This window comes from Zootoca vivipara, chromosome 6, assembly GCF_965207765.1.
Source record: "Zootoca vivipara chromosome 6, rZooViv2.hap1.1, whole genome shotgun sequence".
In the NCBI taxonomy this organism is placed as follows: domain Eukaryota; kingdom Metazoa; phylum Chordata; class Lepidosauria; order Squamata; family Lacertidae; genus Zootoca; species Zootoca vivipara.
In genome coordinates, this window is record NC_142589.1 from 54,354,128 (window position 1) to 54,374,542 (window position 20,415).

The 20,415-nt window shown below is 47.6% G+C and overlaps 1 protein-coding gene and 1 long non-coding RNA gene across 15 annotated transcripts; one reads left to right on the forward strand and one right to left on the reverse strand.

Moving 5' to 3' along the window:
• The first annotated feature begins 117 nt into the window (after positions 1-117).
• AZIN2 (antizyme inhibitor 2) lies at positions 118-19,703 on the forward strand. 14 transcript variants are annotated; one of them, XM_088672203.1, is made up of 15 exons: positions 126-421; positions 1,350-1,452; positions 4,265-4,387; positions 4,478-4,597; positions 6,034-6,152; positions 8,104-8,274; positions 8,489-8,661; positions 10,017-10,190; positions 11,252-11,424; positions 12,534-12,668; positions 13,748-13,913; positions 16,432-16,594; positions 17,572-17,684; positions 18,338-18,552; positions 19,366-19,703. In XM_088672203.1, exons 7-15 carry the CDS (start codon positions 8,560-8,562, stop codon positions 19,508-19,510), a joined length of 1,386 nt encoding a protein of 461 aa, XP_088528329.1. In that variant the 5' UTR covers positions 126-421; positions 1,350-1,452; positions 4,265-4,387; positions 4,478-4,597; positions 6,034-6,152; positions 8,104-8,274; positions 8,489-8,559; the 3' UTR covers positions 19,511-19,703. The 14 variants fall into 14 exon arrangements, with proteins under 14 accessions (XP_088528332.1, XP_088528329.1, XP_088528330.1 ...); XM_088672204.1 differs by having other exon boundaries at positions 8,191-8,274; XM_088672199.1 differs by lacking the exon at positions 8,104-8,274.
• Positions 11,688-14,070, reverse strand: LOC148685341 (uncharacterized). Its single transcript, XR_015950569.1, has 2 exons — positions 13,724-14,070; positions 11,688-12,694 (listed from the first exon to the last, which is right to left on the reverse strand). It is a non-coding gene; the product is annotated as an uncharacterized LOC148685341 (long non-coding RNA).
• Positions 19,704-20,415: the final 712 nt, after the last annotated feature.

Below are 20,415 nucleotides of genomic sequence, written 5' to 3' on the forward strand. Positions count from 1 at the left end.
CGTCCCTGTCGCCCAATAGCCTTGGAACAGCGACGGGAGTACTTGCTGCCGATTGGAGGACGCGAGGGTTGAAAGGGGAACGCGAAGCGGTTTAGCTGCGCCTGCGCAATCTCAGCTGAGCGGCCACGTGGGAAGCTGCCTTTGGAAGGGCGGTTTGTGCAGAGATAGTCGACCGATCCTCCTCCTCTTCCCTGCAAATCTCGAGAATTAGCTCTTAGAATCATGGAATTGTAGAATTGTAAAGATGGAAGGGATCCCAAGGGTCATTTAGTCCAACCCCCTGCAATGCAGGAATCTCAGCTAAAGCGTCCATGACAGATGGCCATATTGTTGCTCACGCGGGTGGCGCTGTGGTCTAAACCACTGAGGCTCTTGGGCTTGCCGATCAGAAGGTTGGCAGTTCGAATCTGCACGCGACAGGGTGAGCTTGTTGCTTTGTTCTAGCTTCTGCCAACCTAGTAGTTCAAAAGTATGCCACATGCCAGTGCAATATAAATAGGTACCGCTACGGAGGGAAGGTAGACGACGTTTCTGTGCGCTATGGTTTCCATCACTGTGTGATGGAAGTGGTTTAGTCATGCCCCCGGAAAGCTGTCTGGACCAGGGGTCAGCAAACCTTTTCAGCAGGGGGCCGGTCCACTGTCCCTCAGACCTTGTTGGGGGCCGGACTATATTTTGAAAAAAATATATGAACGAATTCCTATGCCCCACAAATAACCCAGAGATGCATTTTAAATAAAAGGACACATTCTACTCATGTAAAAACACATTGATTTCCGGACTGTCTGCGGGCCTTAGTTTGGGGACCCCTGGTCTGGACAAACGCTGGCTCCTGGCTCCTTCCTCGCATCCCTTAGACTTTAACCATCCAGGGGTCCTTTACCTTTTACCTTTACCTTGTTGCTATGGTATTACTGTATTCCTATTATCACTATCACTGCTTTCATTGATATTTTCTAATACTGTATGTAAGTAGTTTTTTTTTTAAGGGAAAAAAGTATATGAAGGCTTTTTAGCTAAATAAATGGTGCCACTATATAAACGCTACTATAGCACTTCAAAGTGCATGGAGCTTTAGAGAAGGGGTGGATAGATTGGGATCTACTTAGATCAGTGATGGCGAACCTATGACACGCGTGTCAGACGTGACACAGAGCCCTCACTGCTGGCACGCACCCCATCGGCCCATTCGCGCTGTTGTTGTTTCCCCCCCCCATTTGTTCTCCTGCTGCTCCTCAGCTACAGCTTGTCGCTGTTAAAACCCAGATCCTTTTTTGTTGTTGTTGTAGCTGGTAGCCAGAGATTGTTTTTTAACCCTTTCTGTGCTGTTTTTTCTGGCGCTTTGGCAGACTATGATTGGGTGTAACAGCGTTCGTTTTTTAACCCGTTCTGTGCTGGGTTTTTTGGCGCTTTGGCAGACTACGTCGGTGCTGTGTGTTAGTTCCAGCGAAGGTATCATTCATCATTTATTTCTGTTCTCTTCCCCCCCCCAAAAAAAAATGTGCAGCAGCTTTGGGGCATCCCCCTCAAAAAAGCAAAGCAACTTTTGTACCCCGCCCCCCAAAAACCCTCCCAAACTTTGGTCAGCAGCTCCCCCCAAAAAGCTCAACAACTCTGGGCACTTTGTGATAAATAAGGGGTTTTTGGTTTGGTTTGGTTAAATAATTAGTTTTTGGTTTATTAAATACAGTTATATATTACAATTATACATTTTTGTTATTTAAACTACAAATATCGCGAAATTGTGGGTTTTTTTCTCAAAGTGACACACCACCCGAGTTATGCTCGGTTTTTTGGCAAATTTTGACACACCAAGCTCAAAAGGTTGCCCATCACTGACTTAGATGGTCAATTTGTAGTAGATTGGTAAGAGAGGGTTTTCTCGTATTTATTTTTGCATGTGTACAATAGGTATGAAAAGGGCATCAGAACAAATATACACCTTGTTGAAAAGGCAGGAACATAAAATTATCAAAATGCAAAACTATTATAAGGCTACCAACAACTAATACTGAAGAAAAGTTTGAAGGGCAAAAGGACATAGGACCAAATAAAGTCAATATTGTTGGAATCTGTCTGTCTCGGGAGACAATGGAGAAGTGCGCCTTTGGAGGGAAGTCAGACTGCTGGAAGCCTAACTTGGCAAGAATGAGGTGATGGATAGCCTCATTGGGAAAGAGTTTTAACAAAAATATTTATTCCACCTGCTGAAATGAAGAAACCTGTGCAGCACTGGAGTTCTGTGTGAAACTCTGGTGAGATCAGTTCAGTTCTGGTAGTAAAACCAAATTTATTGGCTTAGAATATGCTCAGAAGCACCCTGCCCTTTAATTCTAACTGCATGTCTTGCATCTGGCTCTGGTTGGTAGATCTTGGGATTCTAGTGGGAAAAAGCAGATTCTGTAAGCCTGAAATCTGCTCACCCCCTTACTTTGCATAATGTAAGAAGACAGCTCTCTGTGTGAGATATTTACAATCTAATATTTTGCGGACTTGAGAACATATGGAGAGGGGAGGAGCATAACATAGTTTCTTATGCAAAAGGACCCAGGTTCAACAACTGGCGTTTCTAGGTAGGACTAAGAAAGACCCCTTCCTAAGAGCTGTGGTCAGTTAGTGTAGACCAGGCATGGCCAAACCTATCCCTCCAGCTGTTTTGGGACTACAATTCCCATCATCCCTGACTACTGGTTCTGTTAGCTAGGGATGATGGGAGTTGTAGTCCCAAAACAGCTGGAGGGCCAAGTTTGGCCATGCCTGGTATAGACCAAATTTCCATTGGCTCCAACTGGATGTGCCTGATGGGAGAGGTAGTTCCTGGCCAAGCCTGCTGCAGAGGACCTCTGCCGCCATGCAGTTAGCAACCATGCAGTTAGCAACCAAGAACATGCAGTTAGCAACCAAGTGAGCACACAGTCCATAGGTCTCCTCTTGTCCCATTTGTATTAGAATAAAAGTTTAAACCAGCCTGCCCCTACTCTTATCAGCCCCAGCTGAGCTGTCTATGCTAACAGTGACTGTTAGGAGTTGTAGCCTAAAACAACTGGGCACCGGGTTGAGGAAGGAAGGCTAATTTATATTCCGTAGACAACACAGCAGCAAACATTTTAAACAGCGAAATGAGGCCATTAACATTGAATGTAGCCATATTATTGTGGTCATTGTAGTGTTCTTTAATTTTAAAATATGCTACAATCCTATATGGGACTTTCTTGTGATCATTTGTGGAAGCTTTGATGAATGCTTATAAATCAGGGATGCTCCCCCGGATAACCTTGGCAGGAGGGTCAAGCACTCCTTTTTGATCTGCTTGGTTTTTGCCTTTGTTCATCTGAATGCAACCTTTCTTCAGTGGCATGTGGACCCTTTATAAGAAGTCACTGTTTGTGGTAAACTCACCCTCTAATCCAGCCCTTAAGAGATTCAAGCACTTGCCAATCAGTTCTTCAAAAATATGACTATTTGAACTATTTTCCATCCAAAATGTGCAGACAAATTAGGGAGCATGAAGTGTATAAAAACAAATGCAGGATCCTCCAGAACCACTGAGTCAAGGCTAGGATGGCTGCGTTGTTGGTTATTTTTGCTTGTTTCTCCAGCTGTATCTTAAGGTCAAGAACTTGCCTTGAGATGAGAAGCAGAATAACCCTGTTATTGCTGGAAGAGGGATTCATTTCTCCTTTCTGGCAAAAATTCAAGGATGCATTGTTAGTGCTGACAGTGGAATAGATAAACCCCTCAAAAGACATGGCTGAAAATTAATACAAAAGTTAAGCATTGAAGAGTACATCAGTTCTGACAGGCATGAACTGTAAATGGTTAAGAGTGTTTGGCTATGACCTGGGAGACTAGGGTTCAAATCCCCACTTAGTCATGAAATTCACTGGGTGACCTTGGACCACTGACCATCTCTTAGCCTAACCAACCTCACAGGGTTGTTGTGAGGATGAAATGGGGAGGAGGAGAACCACCTTAAGCTCCTTGGAAGATAGAAGTGGTATATAAATGTAATAAATAAATATTGTTTGTACACTTCATTGGGCTGTCACCAGTCTTTAAAATGTCTTAGAATTATAGAGTTGGAATGCTTCCCTAGGGTCATTCCTGCAATGCAGGAATCCTGCCCACAACCATCCCTGGGGGGACTTGAACCACCAACTTTCTGGTTAACAGTCAGATGCATTGACCCCTTGCACCACACAATCAATTGCAAGCATTTTCATTAATGCTTCATCAACTGCATCTGCATCTGTTTGCATTGAAGCAAAGCAGTAGGTCTGAAGAAGAAAAAAATATACTTTGCTGTTAGATAATACACACTTGAGTGACCCTCACAGAAGATGAATTTCCTTATGCACGTGTGAGAGAAAAAGCACCCTCAATTTCTGTGAGTATAAGTATTGGCAACAGGTTTTTTAAAAAGAGAAAAACATTAACTCTTAGAAAACATGACTTTCTCTTCTCCCCCAACCTCCAGCTGTTATACCAGGAGGATTACAGTAATTAAGCCAGGCTGGCAGCAACACAGCACACAAATCCAGGCTTCACTCTGGTTGCAGCCTCAAAACTACAGAATAACGAGGGATTCCCTCCAGAGGTAATTTAGCAGCCACAGAAGGATTTTCTAGACCGCAGCAGGGAAGCAATGAACTACACCCATCCAGTGCTGTGCACTGCAGTCCTGATTCAGATAGGGTGGACAGAGAGACAGCAGCATTGCAGCAGTTGCTGTTGAAAACTATACTAAAATACACTGGGTGTAAAGTGTTAGTTGGCCCAACTGACACAAGGGAGGACCAGTCATGGGAGGCTGGCCCTGATCCAGCAGGTGGCCACATGCCCTGTTGGAGAAAGGCAAAAGGGAATAATAATATTGCTCTTCAACTACTGTGTTAGGAAATGCACGTGATTCTGCCCACCACTAAAAGCTGGAGCCAGTAGGTTTTGGGGTGTGGGTGTGGCATATCAATCTCCTTGCAGTTTTAAACTGCTTTGGGGGTTTTGTATTACAATCAGGTGGTACATAATTTTTTATAAAATAAATCACCCAAACATCGCACCCTGGATTTGTCACCTGTGGCAGAGCTTTATTCAGCCTGGTCAGGAAGCCCACTTTAAAGCAAATGCCTTCTTTGCAAGAGGAGAGGTGCTGAGGATCCAAAAGCCACATCCCTTGAGTTTGGGGAGCAAGAGAAAGGAACTTGCTGCCCCTTCCACAAGCCTAAGCAACTCATGCAGGTCAGACACAAGTCAGGCTTGACCCAAGTCAAGCGGCTGCCCCAGTGGCGGCACCAGAACCTCAGGCTCCCCTGTCACGTTGCAGGGATGAAATTATTGGGTGGCATTGTGCAGCCATTTGGAGGGGCACACAAATGTTTTGGACACCAGCTCTGATCTATTTCAGTTCTGCTGGTTGGGAAAGCCATTCCACCACCACCAGCAATAACACACATCCCCAGCATACCCAAACTGGCCTGTGAAAGTGACAGCTTCCCCCCTTCCCTAAATGCTGGGATTGTCCTCCATGCCTTGCCTGTAGCTGCACCTACGTATGTGCAGCTGAAGCTGGAAGGAGAGAGAAAGAGAAAAAGGAGGATGGAGTGTCTGTGCTTTGTTTTCTCTCCTTCAGCCAATTGGATTGCTGTGCTTGGTTGCCAAGGCTACCCTTGTGAGCAGAGATGGAGGGGGCAGCTGCCTATATAAAGGACCAGCATTCCTCCTGTGTCTAAGATTAGCTGGTGCTGCTTTGCATGGTGTAGGCTTTGGAGTGGGGGGAGGAGGAGGAGCAGCCACTGCCGAAGCCTATATTTACTCTTGGGAGACCCATGGGCAAAATCCGTTTAAATGCTTTTTAAGGTGGGTGGAGGGGCAGTCTGGGTACCAAGGTGGGTGGGGAGGGGATGGAGGCTCAAGGGAGAGAAGAAGGAGGGAGGGGGAAGGGAAGGGAACGATTTTCTTGCATGGTTGACTGAGCTGTTCTGGTAACCAGGTGGATTTCCCGCCCCACATCCTCCATATCCCCACCCCTTACAGAGATCTCGGATCCCCAGCAGCAACTGCGCCTCGGGGTGTTGCAAAAGCTCAGAGTTCACCGGAGAACCCCCCTGGCATTACACCTAGCCACCCAGGAAGGAGGAAGGCTTCGGGACTTGGTGAGGCCTTGGGAGGATGGAGGTGGGGTGGAGTGGAGGGTGGGGAGGGGAGGGGAGGGGTGGGGAAGGGTGCTTCCTTCACCTCCCAGGGAGAGGAGGGAGGGAGAGGGACAAACATTGCAGGCACACCTTCACCTGAAATGGGCACCTTTCCCCCTCCCCAAACCCCAGGTCTGCACTTCACGATTATTAATGTGGGTTAAAGACACCATTCCCCTGTTTTGTTTTTGTATTTTGTGGCAGGGGGTGGAGAGAGAGAGAAAGACCTTGACATATATATGCTGTTGTTGGCAGGTTCAGGACAAATAAAAACCAAGTCCCCCTTTATGCAGCTCATATTTAAAACCATGGCATTTGCATGGCCACCAACTTGGATGACTTTGAGAGAGAACTGGGCAAATTCATGGAGAAAACCATGATTACTGTTGTTGTTGTTACATTATTTCTTATTATTAATCACCTATCCACTGTAAGGTCATCAGAGCAGGTTACAGTGTTAAAGCACAATATGAATAACCATTTAAATCAACTTGCAACCGTAAAAATAAGGCAGGACCTAAAATCATACACTTCAAATGTTGAAAGCCAGCGTAAAGAGATGTGTCTTCAGCATTCTCCAAAAGCTGTATAATGAAAGTGGCAGGTGCACTTCTGTGGAGAAGGTGTTACACACTTTAGGGGCTGCCACTGAGAAGGCCGTCACCCCCTAAGCCTTTGAGTGCAGAGGAACAACCAGGAGAGCCCCTCCACTGACCTCAGCACCCAAGAGGTTCTGAAGCGAAGGAGGTGGTCGTCCAGATATTTAGGGACCTGTGTTATTTGGGGCTTTAAACACCAATCTTGAATTGTGCACAGAAATGACCTGGCAACCAGTGCAGCTGCTTTAAAACAGGATTATATAAGATTTAAGTGGAACCCCAACCAGTAATCGGGCTGGTACATTTTGAATCAATTGAAGTTTCCGAGTTGTCTTCAAGGGCAGACCCACAGAGTGCATTGCAATAATCTAGTCTGGAAGTTACCAGAGCATAAGAGTACAGTGGCCAAGTCATCTCTGTCCAAAAGGGGTAAAAAAGCCACAACTCCTATAGAAGCTTTTCCTATGCATCCCAGATGCCAGCTGTATCCCTTATTTCCAAAAAGCTCAAATCAGTGGTTATGATTTATCAACTGCAGGGCATTTCCATTGGCTCAGCTGAGGCAACAGTAACTTTAGTCTCCCCATCAATGATTTCCATTCTAGCTAGTCAGTTCAAGAAGTGCTAAGTGTCTGAGTTTTCTGTTTTCCTCTTCCCTCCCAATCACTTTTCCTTTTGTGTCACACCTTTTAGATCAGGCATCCCCAAACTTCTGCCCTCCAGATGTTTTGGACTACAATTCCCATCTTCCCTGACCATTGGTCCTGTTAGCTAGGGATCATGGGAGTTGTAGGCCAAAACATCTGGAGGGCCACAGTTTGGGGATGCCTGTTTTAGATTATAGACCTGAGGGCAGGGAGTGTCTTATTACTGTAAGCTACTCTCAGAGCCTTTTTTGGCTCCAGAGCAGGGTAAAAATGGCTTGGGTCCAAAGTGCTACTCAGGATCATGCAAGGTATTTATTCTAGTGGAATTCACTTTTTAAAAATATGAAGAAGTGTTTTTAAAATTTTCTTCATTGCTGTGTGACATGTAAAGACTGTGATTCAGCCTAAAGTTGTTTTAGAAATTATAAATTCAAGTTTAGTTGTTTATTCCCATGTAAATGGGAACAGGATTGTGGCCTTAGCTGCTGCTTTGGTTAGGTTAATCATTTTAAAAAAAAACTCTTTAATCAGCTAAAAAGGGGGCTCACAATCAGGCCACATATTTGACAAACATAAATTATATTTAATAAAAGTGTTTGTGCAAAAGCAAAAAAACCCTGCAACCAACTAACAGTATATTAAGAGAAACATTTCTCCCTTGCACAGAAGGAATGTCTCTTCAAAGATGATGCCTGCTATGGCACGCATGTCCATCTGCAATGCTCTAATCTCTTGCCCCTGAACTCTGTGCAGTGCCCCAAAGAAGATACAGTAAAGGACAAACTCTGCAAGACCCACTTGTCCCAACATGAGAAGAGAATGGAACAGATGCAACAGGTCAACAGAGGCTTGGTGAACTCCTGAAAGGCTGTGCCTTCAGCTAGGGAAAATATCTTTCTAGACTTCCATGTTTCTAGTCCTCATGGCTGGTCGTTAGGAATAACTTGGGCAGGCAATGGAAGGCGTGGCTGCTGAGCACCTTTCCTTGGCCTGAATGGGAGAGAAGGAGGCGCCTGCCTTGACTGTTCTTCTCCTTCCTTTTCCTTCGCAGTGTGTTGCATACTTAAAAACTATACCCCCTACTGACGGAGGCTTTAGAAGCAATATCCTCCTTCGACAGTAATGATGACCAGGTACTTGGATGAATCGGACATCATGATGGTGGAGGAGGGCTTCACCACCAGGGACTTGCTAGAGAATCTCCTCCTGGAGGTTTCCCAGGCGGTAAGAGGCAAGGGACAGTTGACTTACTGGGTGGGTGGATTGTAGCCCTTTTTGTGTCTCTGCATCCCATTATGTTCTGTCCATACTAGAGAGTATGACCGCTATCATGTGCATAAGGGAGGGAACAGTTTGCCTGAGCCTGTCATTTTTTCCTCTCTTTTTTTTTTAAAAAAAGTTTTTTAAAAATTGCACTAACATGCTTCTTAAATACCAGAATTATTTCATGATTATTAAAAAGGAGGAGGAGGAGAAAAAATGTAATAAAATGACCTGACAGGAAAGACAGAGCACAAGTGCAGGACTCCAGGTTTTAAGAGGGTTGGGAGCAAGTTTCTTTACCTTTTGGGTTGAAATAGATGCTTGAAAGTCCATGTGCTGTTCCTGGTGAAACCTTGGGAGCCACAGGAATACTAGCTGAGCAGGATCCTGCTTCAGGGCTCTTCCTAACACTTTGCCTCTCCCCCTTTCGCTTGCAGAAGCAGAATAAATCACACAAAATAAGAGTAGCCAGCTTTGTGCAGGTGTAACTTATACAGCTCTCAGAATATAGCTTTTCATATGGAATAGGTGGAGTGTAGAGATTTGAATTTATATCCCATTTGTAGCCCACCCTTCCTCCCAGAAACGTATGCTGGGTAATATGAGAGCTTCCAGTTTTATCCTCAGAAGAACTCTGTGAAGGGAGGTAAGACTGAGAAATGGTGATGGCCCTAGAAGCCTATGTGACCAGGTGTGGGTACCCTGAACCAAGTGAGTGCACAGAGCCATGGGCGTACCCAGCACGGGGCAGGGGGGCAGCTGCCCCCCCAGAAGCAAAAAAGGGAGAGCACAGCACAACAGGCAGGGGTGCTGCCAGCTGTGCTCCGCCTCAGCCTGCTCAGCTGAAGTGAAATTGCAGCAGTGGCAGCAAAGCTGCCTCCGTCAAGGGAAACCTGGACCTGGACCTGGGCTAACTTCAGCCCACACTACTTCAAGTCACAGTGACTTCGCTGCTGCTGCCTCGTTTTAGTCTCCGCTGCCAGTAAAGGAGTGGGCGAGGCAGAAGCACAAGCGCGCCGCCTCGGCAATGGCTGGAAAACGGTCCCTTTCCCTCTGGGGGGCGTGGACATTGACCACGTCTCCTGGGGGGATCTTGGCCACGTCATTGCCAGCCAGCCAATCGGGTGGCTGGGGGTGGGGGCGTGGCTGGCGTGCCCACCCCCTAGTTTTGATCCTGGGTACGCCCATGCACAGAGCCCAAGAAAAAGGAAACCACTTTAAGTGGAAGCTGTCCGAAAGGCGAATAGCATGTTAAAAACAACTGGGTGTGTTTCCCCAGGGACAGGATCTCTTGACTGTCTTTCCTCTTTTTCCAGGGAAGACAAGAAGCCTTTTTTGTGGCAGATCTCGAGGATGTGGTGAAGAAACATTTGCACCTCCTCAAGGCCTTGCCCCGCATCAAGCCTTTCTATGCTCTGAAGTGCAACCGCAGCAAAGGAGTGGTTCAGATGCTGGCAGGGCTGGGGGCCGGGTTTGGCTGTGCCAGCAAGGTAGGAATGCGCTGGGAACAGGGAAACTAGTGGGCTCCCTTCAAGAAGAAGCTGGATGCATGCATTTTTGTTTGGCATGCATTGCAGCATATGCCTTCATTACTATTACTACTACCTTTCCTCCAAGAAGCTCAAGGTGGTGTATACATAGTTCTTCCCCCCCCCCCCCAAATTTATTCTCACAGGACTAGAGAATGGGGAGCCTGAGGGCAGCACCAGCATCCATCTTGATAAAATGTTGCTCTCCTGCAAATGGCTGGGAGGAAGCCTGGCTTTCAGTGCAGGTCAGACCTTCCCAAGCTTGTGCCCTCCAGATGTGGCTGCTGGACTACAACTCCCATCAGCTTCATTCAGCATACTTCACATGGCTGGGCTGATGGGAGTTGTAGTTCAAAACATCTGAAGGGGCACCAAGTTGGGGGAGTCTGCTGTAGGTGAAGAGCCTACTGCATCTTCTTCTTTTTAATATTCTACCTCTTTCTTCACCCTGAGTGCTGCAAGAGTTGAGTCCCAGCAGCTAACTGGGCAGGATGCAGTCCGGAGAGCAGGGCCGGCTCTAGGGGTAGGCTGAGTAGCGTGGGGCGCCAGGTTGGCAGGGGGGGTGCTGTGCGGCAAAGCCGCGCGGAAACCACACTGTGCCCTGTGCCCGCCCACCAGCCGCGGGAAGAAACGGGGCGGGGCGGGGGCGCCGGGGCGATCTGCACACCATGGCCCCAGGGCACCCGACCTGCTTAAGACGGCCCTGCCAGAGAGAAAGCCAGAGATAGGGATATTGTTGCTAAGGTTGCTGTGCTCAGCTGGATGCAACAGGGCTAGACAGGCAAGAGGAATGGCTGGGAGACGGTTGCAAAGGAAACAACTGGGAGGCAACAGAGCCTGGATCAGAAAGATTCAAATCCTTGACTTAAAATGCCTGCAGTTCCCTCTTTCCAACAGCCCTCCTGATGCTGCAGGAAAAAGGGAGTCAGTATGTGTTCCTTTACAGTTCCCAGCCACCCACTGCCTACAATGCCCAGTCAGAAGAGTCCTTCCTTCCAACATCCTTTGTTTTGAACTTTCAGGCAGAAATGGCCCTGGTGAAGAGTATTGGAGTCCCGCCAGACAGAATCATCTGCACCAGCCCTTGCAAGCAGATCTCCCTGATCAGATATGCAGCTAGCCAAGGGGTGCAGCTGATGACTTTTGACAATGAAGTGGAGCTCAGCAAGGTAGCACGGAGCCACCCGTCTGCCAGGTAAGGCATACAGCACCTGTGGGCATAAATATATATATGCAGAGGGAACAGTTGCAATGGGCATAAGAGTCCAGCGCAACAAGCAGAAGTAGTGAATCTTAAAGGTGTTGATCACAAAGGATATGGGGCCTTTGCTGGAACCCCCAAAGGTTTCACTTTGCAGGTAGAGAAAAGGGGCCATGTGTGTGAAGTTGCAGGTCAGATTGGAGCAAACTCCCTTTGGAGTAAGATTCAGGTTTCAACCAGATACCAGACTATGGAGCTGCCTGCAGACTGTTTTTATTTTGCGAGAGGGATTCAAGTACATCCCGGAAATGTAGATTCACACAAAGTTGATTAATGGACTCCATCGCTCTACAGCAACAAATCCACTTAAAAAGAAAAATTAAACTTTTGCGGTTAAGAAAGTGACAGGGAAATGCATTGAAAAATGTGGGGTGAATAAATGAATAATGGGAAGATGTATAAACACCACACAAGCAAATCAGTTGTGGACCTTTCCCTTAGAGATGTGCCTGGCACCTTCATTACAGTATACAGTTTTCGGTGAATACTGAGGACAATTTTCTTTGTCCTGGCTTTTGAGGTGCAGATTTTTAGGACCCACCTTATTTCTCTAATTGTAAGATGTTATAAAATGTTTTTAAAAAATGTGTTGTAAAGTTGGGTTTCATTGTTGTAACCTGCCCTGGGGCCTGAGTGTGAAGTACAGGTAATATATATTTTTTATGTGGGATTGAGGATAGAAACTTGCAGTCTGAACTAAGGATATTTGCTGTGTGACTCTGCAAGTCTTTGTCTCAAAATTCAAATACACTGTAAATCTGGATTTTGAAAAAAAAAAAGCCGGAGAAGAGAGAAACAATCAGCAAAAGGAGAGATATAAAAAATGGGATATTTTAAAAATAATTTGTCCTTGATGCATAATTGGGGGAAAAGGCAGGTTATGGGTTATCACAGGCATCTCCTGGAAAGCAACTTTGCAAAAGATGCCGTTTCTGAGTCTGTACTGTGCCTAGCACGGTGTTGGCTCAGAATAAGCAATAAACCACAATTGTGACAGTCGTTGTCTGAGTTTGCTCTCCCCACCCACCCACCTTGTTCCACAGAATGATTCTGTGCTTGGCTACCGACGACTCCAGGTCCTCCACCTGCATGAGTATGAAATACGGCGCCACCCTTAAAGTCTGCCGTCACCTGCTTGAGACTGCAAAGGAGATGAATGTCGAGGTGGCTGGCATCAGGTAGACTGCGGGTTTCCTTGTGCTCACTAAGGAGAGGGGAAGAAAAGGGCACTCTGTCAAGGCTCACTCCTAGGCAGCTGGCCCCAGGTCTCTTCAGCTGGCCCCCTACCTGGACCTCTGGGTCTTGCTCTGTAGCTGCCATTGGCATTGCCCCTGCATCTTCCCCACCCAGAGTTTTCAGCCCATGTCAACAGCTGAGTCTTGGACACACCCTGTTTGCTTAGGATGCAGGGCAGAGAGCAAACCACTTGGGGCACCTGCATTGTTGGGGGCTTCCATGAGCTGCTGGGTGGGTGGGAACAAGTAAGAGCCCCCACCCACATCAGGACAGTAACTTGAGTGGCAGATATAATAAATTAGTCAGTGAGAGTTTAATCATATTTTGTGGCAATGTCCAAAAGCAAAAAAAAAAAAAATGGTAGGGAAATGATTCATAATAAACAGCCTCTTTAGACCCTCTTTTTTTATTTAAGTTACATGGACACGTAAAGAGCAAGTGGCAGGCATGATCAAGTCTGCCAGAGTTCATTATGCACATAGGAGAAAAAAGAAAAAGAAAAAGTATTGGCTGGACAAATTAGAGGAATATATGCTCTTATGGGCAAAATGAATGCATTGTTTTAGTTATTTAATTTGTGAATCGCTTCCCTTGAGGCACCCCAAAGTGATTTGGCAAACGGTGCTCTTATCAGAACAAGAGAATAAACACTGAGATGGAACAGGTTTAATGAAATCTGGGCTTGCTCCAGTGAGTATTGCAGAAGCAAAGCACTCTAACCAAACAGGCAGCATTCTTTTTTTTGCATCCATCTAGACGTTGGTCTGGAAATGAAGTATGTGATCTGTGTTCTGTTACTTTTAAGAATTAATTTGTTTTTTCCTGTGCATCAGTTGTTTGTAAACTGTGGACGTTTTGCACTCATATCTCCAACAGATTTTGGGGGATGTGCATATCTTGACTGGATTGTGTACACACACACACACACACACACACACACACACACACACACACACACACACACGAAATGGTTTAACAGTTTTGAAAAGCTACTCACCAGCCGAATTGCCTTCCTTTCCAGCTTCCACATTGGAAGCAGCTATGCCGACCCCCAGCTCTTCACTCAGTCCATAGCAGACGCTCGCCTGGTCTTTGAAATGGGTGCAGAACTAGGCTACAAGATGCACCTCCTGGACATTGGAGGGGGCTTTCCTGGTGCTGAAGAGTCCAGAGGGCGCTTCGAAGAGGTACGAGTCTTGGTTCTCTCTTCAGCAGATGGCAAATAGGCCAGTTTGGGGGGGGGTGCTGGCTCTGGGTGCGCAAGAGCTGGATTCAAATTCCTGTTGAGCCGAGAAGCTTGCTGGGTGGCCTTGGGCAAGTCACAATTGTCTCAGCCTAGACTACCTAGTGTGAGGATAAATCCAAGATGCTGAAAAAGCCAGAGGGAACTGGCAGTGGAGGGCGGGTGATCTATGAAGGTAAGTGGGGCACTCCCCCCCATCACAGTCTACCCCCAGCTAGCTGCCACCTACAGTGAGGGGGGAAAGTATTTGATCCCCTGCTAAATTTGCCCATTTGCTCTTTGACGAAGAAATGACCAGTCCATAATTTTAATGGTAGGTTTATTGTAGCTGTGAGAGACAGAATAACAACAGGAAAAACCCCAGAAACCCAGAAGACAAAAGTCAGAGATTAATGTGTATTATAATGAGTGAAATAAGTATTTGATCCCCTATCAACCAGCCGTCAGGCTACCTGGTATCTTCACTGTATGTAATGAGCTGAGATTAGAGGCACCTGCTGTAAGGGAGAGGTCTTACCTATAATCCCAGCTCGTTACAGTACCTGTACAAAAGACACCTGTTGACAGAAGCAATCCATCAGACTCCGAAGTAGCCACCATGACCAAGACCAAAGAGCCGTCCAAGGATGTCAGGGACAAGATTGTAGACCTGCACAAGGCTGGACTGGGCTACAAGACTATTGCTAAGCAGCTTGGTGACAAGGTGGCAACAATTGGTGCAATAATTCGCAAATGGAAGAAACACAAAATGACTGTCAACCTCCCTCGGTCTGGGGCTCCATGCAAGATCTCAACTCGTGGAGTTGCAGTGATCAGGAGAAGGGTGATGAACTACACAGGGGGAACTTGTCAATGATATCAGGGCAGCTGGGACCATAGTCACCATGAAAACAGTTGGTAACACACTACGCCGTGGACTGAGATCTTGCAGAGTCTGCAAGGTCTCCTTGCTCAAGACATGTACAGGCCCGTCTGCAATTTGCCAATGCACATCTGAATGAACCTGAGGAGAACTGGGTGAAAGTGTTGTGGTCAGATGAGACCAAAATCGTGCTCTTTGGCATCAACTCAACTTGCCGTGTTTGGAGGGGAAGGAATGCTGCCTACGACCCCAAGAACACCATCCCCACCATCAAACATGGAGGGGGACATATTATGCTTTGGGGGTGTTCTTCTGCTAAGGGGACAGGACACCTTCACCGCATCGAAGGGACGATGGACAGGACCATGTATCGTCAAATCTTGGGTGAGCACCTCCTTCCCTCAGCCAGGGCATTGAAAATGGGTTGAGGATATGTACTCCAGCATGACAATGACCCAAAACACCCGGCCAAGGCAACAAAGGAGTGGCTCAAGAAGAAGCACATTAAGGTCCTGGAGTGGCCTAGCCAGTCTCCAGACCTTAATTCCATTGAAAATCTGTGGAGGGAGCTGAAGGTTTGAGTAGCTACACATCAGCCTCGAAATCTTACTGACTTGGAGAGGATCTGCAAAGAGGAGTGGGACAAAATACCTCCTGAGATGTGTGCAAACCTGGTGGCCACCAACAAGAAACGTCTGACCAACGTTTGCCAACATGGGTTTTGCCACCAAGTACTAAGTCATCTTTTGCAAAGGGATCAAATACTTATTTCACTCATTTGCACATCAATCTCTGACTTTTGTCTTCTGGGTTTCTGGGGGTTTTCCTGTTGTTGTTCTGTCTCTCACAGCTACAATAAATCTACCATTAAAATTATGGACTGGTCATTTCTTCGTGAGAGGGCAAATGGGCAAATTTAGCAGGGGATCAAATACCGCCCCCCCCCCACTGTAGTTGCCTTCTTAGTAGAAAGCAGTCCAGGGGTGCTGGTTTTGCCTGTCATTGGCTCTGACTATGCCAGACTTGCTCTGAGCTTCAAGGCTGTGCACCTGCTGGAAAGGAAATATGAACGTGTCTCTGCTTGGAGCGCCAAGAGGCACATCGGAGGCTCCCCTGCACCACCATTTCACCCATCATAATGAGACATATTTTGCTAGTGAAAGTAACAAACATCTTCCACAGCTAAGGAGACCTAGTTTCTGAATGGACACAAGACCTTGAACACTGTCGTATTTTGGTTGCCATTTACCCCAGTGAAACACATCATTACAGATGGTGTGGACATTTAAAAAGAGGTCATATATTTGACCAATTTTAAGGGAGGCCGAAGCAAAGTGTGTGAATGGCATCACATCTTGTTGGACACCGTAAACAGCCCCCCCCCATTGTATACATTCCCAGGTAGCCTGTAAAGTTCTGCCTATGACTGATTCCTGCTCCCCATTGCCATCAGCACTCAGAATGTATTCCAGTGATTCCTGCATTGCAGGGGGTTGGACTAGAATAGATGACCAGTGGGGTCCCTTCCAATTCTACGACTTGAGTCCCACATGTTTGTAACAGCTGGATGTGGACTCTTCTCTCTCCCCCCCCCATTCAGACAGCAGCTGTGGTCAGCTCCGTCTTGGACCTATATTTCCCAGAAGGCTGTGGGGTGGAGGTCATTGCTGAACTGGGGCGCTACTATGTGGATTCAGCCTTTACCTTAGCGGTCAACATTGTTGCCAAGAAGGAGGTTCCCCTGGACCAGCCGGGCTCTGATGGTAGGTTTGGTCAGTTTCCGTCCGGATTCTGCAATAGGCGTGAGAGATTGTTGCCAGACACCACCACCCCATCACCTGAGACAGGGAACACCAAACCCAGGGGCCAAGTGTGGCCCTCCAGACCTCTCTGTCTGGCCCTTGAGATTCTCCCTAGCACAGGCCTCCTTTCTAGGCCACACTCCTCAGTGAACGTGGGTGGTGTCTTTCAGCTGTACAGTTTTCTATATCCCAAGATCCTTAAGGAGGCCCTTCAACCTGTCTCAGCAACACAGGGCTGGCCTGTCCATGAGTCTCAGTGAGGCAGTCGCCTCAGGCAGCAGGCTGGGGACAGCTGGGAGGGACAGCAGATCTGGGCTTCCGAGGAACTCACTGCTCACCATCCTCCTGTGCTTCTTGCCCCTGCCTCGTCCTCAGCTTCCTCCTCCTTAGCTGCTGCCATCTCCTTTACAGACTCCTTTTTCCCTCCCTGCCACATTCAGCAAGCCAGAGCTTCTCCAATCTCCAGGCTGCCTCCAGTCGCTTCAGGCAGTGCAGGTGGGGATATTCTGTTTTGCCTCAAGCAGCAAAATGTCCTGGGCCAGCCCTGCACCAACATCTGAAGCACATCTGACGGGAACAGGGCCTTCTCAGTGGCTGCTCCCAGAGGCCAAGAGAGACTCGCCAGCCCAGTCACTGGTTACCTTCCACCATCAGGCAAAGGCACTTCTATTTGGCTGGGCCTTTGATGCATATGCTGACGTTGCAATTAGAGGTTTTTTAACTAGTTTTTTTAATTGATTCAATGGCTGTTTCACTTGCTTTGTGTTTATTTTTATTATTTCTTTACTTTGTATTTTCTTGCTATTTCATTGTATTTGTATTATTGCTGTTAGCCGCCTTGAGCACTGCTTGGTGGAAATGCGGGATAGAAATTTAACAAACAAACAAATAAGGCACCCCTGACTTGGCCTCTGCTGCATTTCCTCTGGCTGTCCCAGATGAAGACCCCGGTGGCAGGAAGAGCTTCGTCTACCATCTCAACGATGGCGTTTATGGCTCCTTCAGCTCGGTCATCTTCAACAACGTCTGCCCAATCCCCATCCTGCACAAGGTACAGAGGGTTTTGTAACTGGCTTCCTTAAGCAGAGCCACAGAAGGAGAATGTGGCTGTCACCTGGCACCAAAATCCATTTGCAGGTTTGCAGTAGGGATAGTCAAACTAGAAAGCCCAGCGAAGCAGCACCCTCGGGTGCCAGAGTTACACAGGCCCCTCCCTCAGTAGTGCCACCATCTTGGGGCACCTCTCAATGGTTGGTGCTATGGGGTGGGATTCAATAGTAAATAGCTGGTGTTTGTGGGTGGGCAAGCTTCCCTTTGCACAGATGGGGCACAGTCTGGTAAAAGTGAATTGTGACAAATTTGGGAAGAAAGCAACTGAATAAGCCTTTTTTGTGGCAGTAACTTAAGTCCAGTTGGTTTCAGTGCAACTTGGTTGTGAATACCTTTTTTTGGGTTGTGCCCATAAACTGCTTGTTGATTTCTAATGGTGATGTTTTTTAAACATTGCGGGAAGTGCCTGTATTAATTTCAGACTGTATTGCCTTCCTCCTGACCCAGGATTCTGGTTAGTTTTGGGGACAGAGATTCATTAACCTGGAGAATTTCCGCTTTATTTTTTAAAATACATATTTCTAGTCCTCATAGAAATTCATGCAAGGTCTGGCTAGCCAGTCATAGCTGTTTCCTCCACTTCTCTCGATGCAGAAACCCTCTCCAGATCTTCCCCTGCACAGCAGCAGCTTCTGGGGACCTACTGGGGATGGGCTGGACTGCATTGCGGATGGCATGGAGCTCCCGGAACTGCACCCCGGGGACTGGCTGATCTTTGAGAACATGGGGGCTCACACCATGCCAGCTCCCTCAGCTCTCAGTGGGGCCCAACAAGCACAGATCTACTACACCATGTCGAGGATGGCCTGGTGAGATAATTTCCCAGAACCCCTTGCGAGGGGGAAGCAGGAGATTGTATCAAATCTAAAATTGGAGAAAGCTGTGACCCTCCAAATGTCGCTGGGCTGCAACCATTGGCCCTAATGGCCAGGGCTGATGGGCAGTGCTGGAGGAACACTCTCCGGCACCCGGAGCGGGATGCCGAGGGGCGGGGTGAACTGCCCGGTGACACACACGCAATGTCCATACAGAGTGTGCATGTGCGGCATCCCATACAGTGTGCATGTGCAGCAGCCTGCCACACATGCACAGTCTGTACGGGCTACCGCACATTTGCACTCCGTATGGGCTGCCGCTTACATGCGCTGTCCGAGTGGCATCCTGTATGGAGGGCACACAAGAGCGGCGCCATACTGACTGTGCGTGCCCTCGGGCGCTCTACAGCTGGGGGGAGGCAGGAGGCATCTTGTCACACACACACACCCAGAGTGGCACCTGGGGCGGCTCGCCCCCTCCGCCCCCACTTCATACGCCCCTGCTGATGGGCATTGTAGTCCAGTGGCAACTGGATGTCTGCTAGTTCCCCAGGATGGGAGGGCTTGGATCTGAAACACTTTCAGCATTCTTAAAGTGCTGCAGAAGCTGTGTTATTAAACTTTTATAAAGGCAAAGGAGTGTCATTTGCACCTGTGCTTGTGGGCCAGGTTGCAAATCACACTGGATTTCTTTAAGAGCAAACTGGGAATTGTCTGCTGGCAGGAGAGGGGCACCAGTTTGGAAAACTGAGCCAAGAGAGCAACTGAGTCCTTTCTCTTTTGTCTTGGGCTTGCTGCGGCCCACAGGGAAGCCGTCCAGCTCCTTCAGGGGAAACTGCTGCACCAGGAGGAGGAGGACCGGGAGAGTACATGCGCCCCCCTGTCCTGTGGCTGGGAGATCACGGACACCCTGTGTGTTGCCCCCGTCTTCACTCCAGCAAGCATCATGTAAGCCGTGCCAAACATTCACCACGGGGGCCAGACCCTCCTCCCAACAGAGTCCTGCCACACCTCCTCCCTCTCTCTTTTTCTCTCTCTCTGGCCTGCCTGCCTCCCACATTTTCTGCCCTTGAGTAGGAGCTGTTTTTATCCCCCCCAATGCTGTGTGGTTTTTAAGTATGCAACATAAATCCTGTTCCTCCTGATCTGGGCGTCTCTTGTGTTCTATGCATGAGTGTGCAGAAGTGAATCCGCAAATGATCATAGAATCAGAGTTGGATGGGACCCAAGGGTCTTCTACGGTAGTACAACTCCCCCCCCCCCCCCAAATTCAGGAATTTCAGCTAAAGCATCCATGACAGGTGGCCATCCAACCTCTGTTTAAAAACCTCCAAGGAAGGAGAGTCCACCACCTCACATAGGAGTTTGTTCCACTGCTTAACAGCTCTTACTGTCAGAAAGTTTTTCCGAATGTTTAGTCGGTATCTCCTTTCTTGTAACTTGAAGCCATGGGTTCGAGTCCTACCCTCCAGAGCAGGAGAAAACAAGCATGCTCCCTCCTTCATTTGACAGCCCTTAAGATATTTGAAGATGGCTATCATTAGCTTTTGCTGCTGCATCACACTGCTGACTCATGTTAAGCTTGTGGTCCATCAAGACCCCTAGATCCTTTTCACATGTACTGCTAGTAAGCCAGGTGTCCTCCATCCTATATTTGTGCATCTGGTTCTTCCTGCCTTAGTGCAGAACCGTACATTTGTCCCTACTGAAATTCATTTTGTTAGCTTGTGCCATGTTCTCCAATTTGTAAAGGCCAATTTGAATTCTGATTCTGTCTTCTGTGGCATTAGCTACCCCTCCCAGTTTGGTGTCATCTGCAAGATCTAGTTTAAAGCTCTCCTGATCAGATTCTCAAGA